We start from the raw sequence: 9,525 nt of genomic DNA, 5'->3' as shown, positions 1-9,525 counted from the left end.
AAACTCCCACAATCAGCAATGTGTTAATGACCAGATCATCTGATTTTCTGGCATTGATTGAGAGATAAATATTGGCCATGAACCCAAAAATGACCCTGTTCTCTTCAAAATATTGCAGTTTGAGATTTTGCAGCCTCACTGGCAAAAAGGTGGAGACGGTTTAATGTCTCACCCAAAAGATAGCCCATTTAGTTACAGTCTGTCTGTACTACACTGAAAGATCATCTTTGATTTTCTTGAGTAGGTCTTGAACCTAGATACTCATAGGTGAACATGCTATCAATTTAGGCATATATTCCCAAATCTAAGCAATTCCAAGAATTCCCAACTTCCAACAGGTGCTGTGCTAAGCCAGTTACTGTCGGACAGATTGAAACCCTTTTTCTTTTACAATTTATCATAATCTATTATGAGCAATATTATTGTTTCCACGCATTCCTTGTCACAAGAGAAGGCGCTATACTAATGGAGTATGCAAAAGCAAGTTATTAAGTGCAGACAGGAAGCGCATTATCACTTTGAAGGCAGATGATACAGCACTCATCTCTGAAGTATTCAGAAGCTAAACACGTCTAACATTACCACTCAAATGAAACCGACCAGTTCCGTTTTGGTACATGCAGATGTTAATTCGAAGGCGGAGAGCTGCCAACAATAGCGGGCCCACCCCAGCCCTGCTCCAATTGGCGAACATTGCCCTTACAGCACCAATCGAAATGACCAGTTCTCAAGAGGTGGATAAACCCAGGAACTGGTTGTCAATCAATACTGATAAAACACTGGAGACTCAGTCGAGTTGCAAAGTAACGTCAAGCAATTTAAATTCTTCAAGAAATTTATTCAGTGTCTGGAATCATATATAAACACACAGTGACCAATTCATGGAGGTAAGCAGCACTTGTCTGTCTTATTTCTGTTTTAGGTGGTTCCGAACGCACAGTTTTGCTGAGACACTTTACCCTAAGGACATGTAACAAATGTACAATTATGACAATCATTAATTATATATTTACTATAACATGTCTTAGTTTTCAAATTAATTTCGTTAAATTACTTCTTTATGCATCCTTTAGATGTTCAATAGCAAATATGCTAAGTTTAACAATTATTTAAGAACATTCTATCATGCATTAGGAGTATTTCTTCTCTCAGAATAGCAGGTGTTAAAAGTAACTTTGTTTCAAGGCGGAAGGTGCGTTAACTTTTTTAGGGCGTGAGTCAGGCTGTCACATCTGCCACTTTTAATAGCAAAAACTGGCTTGAAAATTCGTTTTCTTTTGTGTTCTTGGAAACATTTCAATGAAGTGTTTTCCTTCAGTATACTCAAGGGTGTTTCATTGCTGAGAATGATTGATTAATTCTACTAAACAAAACCTTAAAAGTTTGCTTAAAGTGCACGGTCAATTTAGAGATAATTCCAAAATAGGATTATGTCATCAGTAGAAATGTATAGCTGGTTCAGAAACTGAAAACATATTAAAGCCAATGCTATCTGTTAAAAGCTCCCTTTGATATAAAGCCATCAACTAGACAGCAATAATTGGGGACTAATGTATATGTTACACCGTATATTTTTGAAATCTAAATGAGGCGATTAAGAAGAAATGCGCTGCTCAGTATTCAGGAAAATGTTAAAACCTACTTTCTGAACACGGTTACTTATAATGGCAACCACCGTTATTGTTCCCCAATGCTTCAACTTGCTCTTACAAATGTATCCAGCCAATGTTCTTGAGAAAGAAAATATTTTTAAATAAACTCGTACTATTAAAAGTCCAAATCTCTAGCTTCAAAGCAAAACAGTTTTCAGTGTTTAAAATTGGAAATTGTCGAGTGATATATGAAGGACATTGGTTTAAAAATGAAAAGCTGTAATTCAGTCTTTTTTATTAGCATTTGCATTTTTCTGCTGATTTTCATCTAAGACACAAGCCAGTTTGCATTGATCGAACTTGATTATGTTAAATGATGTACTGATGTCACATAACTTGGATTTAAAAGTAACACTTGTATACGAAAGAGTTAACAGCATGGTGTAATCTGACCGCAAGATCCAAACAATTGGCACAATGCATCATTTAAACAAGGAACATAGAAGATGTTGAAATATTGCATTGCTGATGGGTCATTGAGCGGGATGCAGGCAAAAAACCTCAAATTAGGAACCCCAAAGGTATATTTGCACAATTGCGAGTATGCCTCCTTACACTCAGTGTTACCCTGGTTAATGATAGTCCGCACTTACATGAAACTTCTATTGCCCCCATGACGTTTAACTGAGTGGAAACTTCGAGTCATAATTAATCTGTACAAATGCTTTCTCGACTGAGGTGTTTGATAAATTGAAATATGCTATTTATTTTGCCTATTCGACATAGCTTGTATTGTAAAAGATTTTTTAAACTCTTTTTAAACTTTGAAAAAGAATATAAGTTACAGTTTTCTTGGTGATCATGTCGTTGGTAATTGCTCAATCAATAGGCTGTGGTGGCACAACGTCTTTAACTTTCAGTAAGATCATGAGACAAGAAATCCTCCAGTTGCGTTTAAAATAAAAATCTCCAGCTGATATTTCTATAAAAAGTGAAGCGTGGGTTTGTAATTTCATTCAGAGCGTCCAAGAGAGCATATGCGTGACTACATTTAAACATCTTAGACTTAAGACATCAGAACGCATTTTACCCTGTTCTATAAATAACAATGCTGCTTGATGATATTGGTAATTACTATGTTAAGCATAACTTTAATTAAGACCATTAATAAAGAGTTATGATTTTTAAGCAAGGATTGCAAAGGAATGCAGCATTAAATTGCAGTAAAAGTTGTTGCCCAAACTTAAATTTTCCTTGAATCTAGTGTCCTGCTGCAGGTCTGGAGCCACATATAGAACATTACTTCCAAGCCAAATAAGGATGGCAGATTTCTTTATTTTAAAGGCATGAGTGAACCAGGGGTTTTGTTTTACAACAATCAATGACAGTTGTCCTGGTTGCCATTACTGTGTTTTTTTCCCCAGCTGTATGAAATGAATTCCAATTCCACTGGCTATGTAATTAACTTCTTATGCTCACTTCCTCCATTATCCAGATCAAGCCGTTAGAATAGTAAATATAAAGTGAGTTAGTTCTTGAGACAGTCTGGTAAATTTGGAGCCAAATTTTGTAACATGTAATGTGAAAACATTTATTATGAAAATATGTAGGTTTTGACAAAGTTTCATCAGCAGGATTTAAATTCTCCGAATCAAAATCATGACTCCACTCCCTGTCCCACCCCGACCCTGTTCGTAGAGTCTTACAGCACAAAAACAGATCTTTTGGTCCAGTTAGTCTATGCCTAACTAAGCTAGTCCCATCAGCCTGCTCCTGACCAATATCCTCCAAACCTTTCCTATTCATGTACTTATCCAAATGTCTTTGAAACATTGCAATTGTATCCACATTCACCACTTCCTCAGGAAATTCATTCCACGCATGAAGCACCCTCCATGTCTTTTTTAAATCTCTTCCCTCTCACCTTAGAAATGTGCCCCAGAGTCTTGAAATCCCCCATCCTAGGGAAAAATAACTACCATTAACTCTATCTATACCCCTCAACATTTTATAAACTTCTATGAGCTCCAATGATAAAAGTCCCAGCCAATCCAAATTGGATATATTACTCAAACCTTCCATACCTGGCAACATCCTGGTAACTCTCTTCTGACTCTCTCCAGTTTAGTAATATCCTTCCTACAAGCTCAATATAACTTCCCAACTCCTATATTCAAAGAAGTAAGTAATGAAGGCAAGTGTGCTAGATACTTGTTTAACCATATCTGATGCAGTTTTTGACAAAAGCCTAAGAAATAAAAGTTATATGCAAAATGTAGTTGTTCTCAGTACCTGGTTTCTGCTCCCATACCCAGCTATTGTCTCCCACCAAAAATCATACTGATATCAATCTATAAGTGCAGACAATAACCCTGTGACTAAAAATGAACCAATACTTGAGTGAAGTACATTGCTACATATGTATAGGAATATCAACATTACAAGCACATTCTGCAGTTTTAATGTGATAATTTTTATACTTAGCTTAAAATATTAACAGAACAACAGAGTGATGCACAGGCAGTATGAAACAAAAGAACTAGTTAATACGAACAGCATTTTTCCCATATCATTTTGCTGTTAGGATAAGACCTATTGCTTAGTACTAAATTTTTTCCACACATATTAAACATTTGGATTTACAATGTGAGAGATTTGTGAATAAAACAAATATTACATGGCATTTGTATGAATTGAAATGTGTATAGGCAAATAGATCAGAGCAGAAAGCAAACGGCTTAGGTAAAAGGGAGTTTCTGAGACTGGAAAGAGATTGAGTGTAGGCCACAAGATTGCTCTGTTTTTATATTTAAATTTGGTGGTTATGAATTTAGGAATTGCGAGAGCAATACCAAAATTTGCTGAAATTTAAAATAAAAGGTATTACATCATATAAGAATCATGAAAAATTGCAATGTGTCACATAGTTTGTCATGCAGGTATTTAGGATGTTTTAAAAAAAAGTGACTCAAGTAGAGCTTAAAAAGAAAGACTTGCATTTATATTGTGCTTTTCAGGACTGCCAGCTATCTGATTGCTTTACAGACAATGAGTACTTTTGTTATAGGCAATCAATTTTCACTCAACAAACTTACACAAAAAGCAGTTTGACGATGACCAGATATTCTTTGCTTTCACAATTTTGATTAAGGGATAAAGGTAGCCTTGAAAATCGGGAATATACACCCAGCTTTTTTTTCAAAATATTACTTTGGGATCATTGATATCTCCCTGTGTAAACAGTTGGGACCTTGGTTTTGAAAGATGGCCCTTCTACCAGAGTAGCATTCCCTCAGCAGTGCACTGGAATTTTGGCTCTAGCTGGGAATAAATTGGAAATATTGTTATTCAGAGGCATGTTTGTGACCAACTGGACCATAGTTGACATTATAAACATGTATTAGATAATAAAAAAAGCTAAATGAAATCTTCAGATTTGTATTCGGTTTTATATTATACAAAAACATAAAATAATCTTAACTTGGAAAATTAAGGATAGCATCAAATTGAAAGACAAAACATAGTACATGGCAAAGATTAGTGGTAAACCAGAGGACTGGAAAAATTTAAAACCAAAAAAAAGGGAGGAAATAAACTTTGAGTGTAAACTTGCAACAGAAAGATGCACAGCAAGAGCTCCATTAAATATGTAAAAAGGATGAGAGAAGGCAAACTGAACATAGGCACCTAAAAGAATGTGGCTGGGGAAATAATAATGGGGAGTTGAATAAATACTTTGCAGAGGTTTTACAGGAGAAGGTGCTAGTAGCAATCCAAAATTACGAAATAATTAAGGGACAAATGGAGAGGAAATAAATACAATACCTATCACTAGATGAAAAAGTACTTGGGAAGCTAATTGGGCTAAAGGCTGCTACGTCCCGTTGACTTGATGGGATGCATCCTAGGATACTAAAGGGCACAGCTACAGAGATGATGGAATCCCAGAGGATTAGAAAACTGCCAAAGTAACACCTTTATTTTAAAAGGGAAGGAAAAACAAAGGAATGGAAATTATGGATAGACAATAGATGCTGGCCGAACCAATAATTCCCACATTTTCATGAGTGAATTAAAAAAAACATTCTAGCCCTTCTCTAAGGATAGATCTATTGGCATTGTAGGCAATCCAGGAAAGGTTCACTAGGCTGATACCAGGTCACCAGGAGGGACTGTCTTATGAGAAGAGGTGAGTAGACTGTACCTGTTCTCATTGGAATTTAGAAGAATGAGAGAGAACCTTTTTGAAATATGCAAGATCCCTGGGACATTCAGAGGGTAGATGTGTAAAGGTTGTTTCCCCTTGTTGAAGAGTCTAGGACCAGAGGGCATAATCTCAGAATAAGGGTGCACAGATAAAGATGAATTTCTTCTCAGAGGGTTGTGGATCTGTGTAATTCTTTACTACAGAGGGCTGTCAAGGCTAAGTCATTAAGTATATTCAAGGCAAATATTTACAGAATTTTAATCTGTAAAGGAATTAAAAGTTATGGAGAAAAGTAGGGTTGGAGATTATCATATCAGCCATGATCTTATTGAATGGTGGAGCACATTTATGTTGAATGGCTTACTTCTGCTCTTACGTTTTATCATTTTAAACTTGCACTGTACTTTAGTGAAGCTGCAGTTGGAACTTTAACGCATAACTTTGGACATGCTATTATACAAAGAGCATAAAGGAATGGATAAAAGCAGTTTCGTACATTTATGTATTATTATAAATGAAGAGTTACAGATGTTCTAAAAGACTGGAGGTGTTAAAGAATTTTAACTAGACTGGGATAGGACTTGCAGATTATGAAGAGACGTGGTGAAGATAATTGTAAATTGTTTCCATTAATCAATAAAACAAAGGGACTGCAAGATGTTCAAAAAGAGTTGAAGGAAAGAATTGAAACAATTTCTTCACATAGAGGGGACTCTGGAGATCAGAGTTGAGAGTGTTTGCTGGGAAAGCACAGCAGGTCAGGCAGCATCCAAGTCTTGAGAATCGACATGTCAGGCATAAGCCCTTCATCAGGTATGAAGCTTATAGGCCAGGGGCTGAGAGATAAATGGGAGGGGGTGGGGATGAGGGGAAGGTTGCTGAGAAAGTGATAGGTGAATGAAGGTAAGGGAGAAGGTGAGAGGTCAGAGGGGGGAGTGATGGACAGGTCAGGAGGGCAGTGCTGAATTGGAGGCTTGGGACTGGGATAATGTAGGGGGAGGAGAAGTGAGGAAGGTGTTTAACGCCACATTTATCCTGTGTGGTTGCAGGGTCCCAAGGCGGAATATGAGGCATTCTTCCTCCAGGTGTCGGGTGGTAATGGTTTGGCGGTAATGTGCTCCACCATTCAATAAGATCATGGCTGATCTGATAATCTTCAACCCTACTTTTCTCCATAACTTTTAATTCCTTTACAGATTAAAATTCTGTAAATATTTGCCTTGAATATACTTAATGACTTAGCCTTGACAGTCCTCTGTAGTAAAGAATTACACAGATCCACAACCCTCTGAGAAGAAATTCATCCTTATCTGTGCACCCTTATTCTGAGATTATGCCCTCTGGTCCTAGACTCTTCAACAAGGGGAAACAACCTTTACACATCTACCCTCTGAATGTCCTAGCAAGGCCCAAGACCTGCATGTCCTTGATGGAATGGGAGGGGAAGTTGAAGTGTTCAGCCATGGGGCAGTGGGGCTAGTTGATGCAGGTGTCCCAGAGATGTTCTCTGAAACAATCAGCAAGAAGGCGTCCTGTCTCCCCGATGTAGAGGAGACATCGGGTGCAATGGATGCAGTAGATGACATTGGTAGAGGTACAGGTAAAGTTCTGACGGATGTAGAAGGATCCCTTGGGAGGTGAGGGGAGTGGGGTGGACGCAGGTTTTGCACTTTCTGCAGTGGCAAGGATAGGTGCCAGGAGTGTGGTGTGGGCTGGTGGGGGGGTGGACCTGACAAGGGAGTTGCAGAGGGAATGGTCTCTCTGGAACATTAATAGAGGTGGGAGGGAAATATGCCTTTCGTGGTGGGGTCCAATTGGAGGTGGCGGAGGATGATACGTTGTATGAGGAGGTTGGTGGGGTGGAAGGTGAGGGCCATGGGGTTCCTGTCCTTGTTGCATTGGAAGGGGTGGGGTTCAAGGGCAGTGATGCATGAAGTGGAGGAGATGTGCTGGAGGGCATCGTAAAACACATTGGAAGGGAAGTTGCAATCTTGGAAGAAGGAGGCCATCTGGGACTTTGAGGTGGAATTGGTCATCCTGGGAACAGATGCGGTGGAGGCAGAAGAACTGGGAATAAGGAATGGCATTTTTACAAGAGGTAGTGTGGGAGGACTTGTAGTCTAGGTAGTTGTGTGGTTGTAGTAGATGTCTGTGGTTAGTTAGTCACCGAAGACGGTGATGGAGAGGTCCAGAAAGGAGAGAGAGGTGTCCAAGATGGTCCAGGTAAATTTGAGGTTGGGGTGGAAGGTGTTGGCAAAGTTGATGAACTGTTCAACCACCTCATGGGAGCATGATGTGGCACCAATGCAGTCATTGATGTAGCGGAGGAACAAGTGGGGGTGATGCCGGTGTAACTGCGGAAAGTGGACTAGTCCACATACCCGACAAACAGGCCGGGATTAATAGAATGCCAATATTGCTATCATAAAGACTTATTGAAGCAGTGTCTGGAAATTGTTTTAATATACTGCATGATGACACCTGATGAACCAAGTTACCTGTTTACCTGCTGTTCTTAAACATGATTTCTCCTACAGCCCGATCTTTTTGTTCGCCTATTACATTTAGCAGTTCAAAACTCCTAATTAACCTTTTAATTAATTCCTCTTTTCTTCTCTTCTATCGTTTTATTTTGTGTCAATTATAATGTCTTGTGCCATGGGCCATATGTCTAGGTTCTTAAATTCAAGATACCTGATCATGATTCAATGCCTAGCCAAATTTATTACTCATCCTTAAATGCCCAAGGACAGTTAAGTGTCAACTTTATTGCTGTGTATTCACAGTCACATGTAGGCCAGAATGGGCAAGGATGGCAGTTTCCTTTCCTAAAGGGCATCGGTGAACCAAATGGATTTTTCTGACCCTCGACAAATAGTGACCATGAAACCATTAGACTCCTAATTCCAGATATTTATTGAATTCAAATTTTCCCCAATAACTTAACATGAGAGAAACTAAAGATGGAGGGAGAGAAAATGAAGTGAATGAGAAAGAGGAAAGAAGACCACAAGTGATGATACGTGTCAAAGACTGAGTGCAAGAAAAGAAGTCAGTTCAGAGTCATTTTACAATAGAACTTTAGTATCAGGCCACATGATTCCTGCTGCACACCATGTTGGAGTTATAGTAGAAATGAACGCTTAATCAGAAGATATCCTCTCACTGGCTACATCACAAGGATTCAGTCCTTTGGTCTAAAGCTGGATAACCCCTGTATCTAGAGTGCTTTGACTTTCTTAACATCTCAGTCAGTAGTAAAATATCATTTGAAATCAAATCCATAGGATCCAACTACTTCTCTCAGTGATAGAGCCCAGCTTGAATCTTGTTTTATAATGCTTAAAAAGATAATCTATTAAGTTCATTTTTAATTTTTTTTCCTTGAAGGTGCAGATTGATGTTGTTATGGCAAAGACTTTCAGTAATTAAATTCCTATTCATATATTAAGCAAAGATGTGGGCTTTTGAGAAAGTTATGGCAATAATCATGGATGATTTTAATCCACATTCAGTTTTGACAAATCTGCTTAGTAAATGGGTTTATGGAGTGTTTTCAGGACAGTTTCTTAGAGCAGCACATTCTTGACCCAACCAGAGAAAAGGTTATTCTCGATCTGTAATGTGTAATGAGACCAAATTAAATTAGTGACCTCATAGAAAAGATGCTCTAGGTATAATTCTGTGAAGAATGGTGATAGGTCAAAATACAATAAAAGGCAATAA

The 9,525-nt window shown here is 38.2% G+C and overlaps 1 protein-coding gene across 3 annotated transcripts in view; it reads left to right on the top strand.

The window, feature by feature from the left end:
* The first annotated feature begins 758 nt into the window (after nt 1-758).
* The window catches only part of LOC122557230 (tumor necrosis factor ligand superfamily member 10), a 100,867-nt gene continuing 92,100 nt past the window's right edge, over nt 759-9,525 (top strand). For 2 of the 3 annotated variants that reach the window (XM_043704684.2, XM_087992049.1), the window contains exon 1: nt 759-887. In XM_043704684.2, the coding sequence (XP_043560619.2) occupies nt 882-887 (6 nt within the window). In that variant the 5' untranslated portion in view covers nt 759-881. The remainder of the gene's footprint in view (nt 888-9,525) is intronic. The other variant, XM_087992050.1, reaches the window with a different exon arrangement.

The sequence above is a fragment of the Chiloscyllium plagiosum genome, unplaced genomic scaffold, assembly GCF_037043375.1.
Source record: "Chiloscyllium plagiosum isolate Xiang-an unplaced genomic scaffold, Cpla_swu_hap1 HiC_scaffold_11, whole genome shotgun sequence".
Lineage (NCBI taxonomy): Eukaryota > Metazoa > Chordata > Chondrichthyes > Orectolobiformes > Hemiscylliidae > Chiloscyllium > Chiloscyllium plagiosum.
Note: the sequence above shows the minus strand (reverse complement) of the source record. Positions and strands in the feature narration are given on the sequence as shown.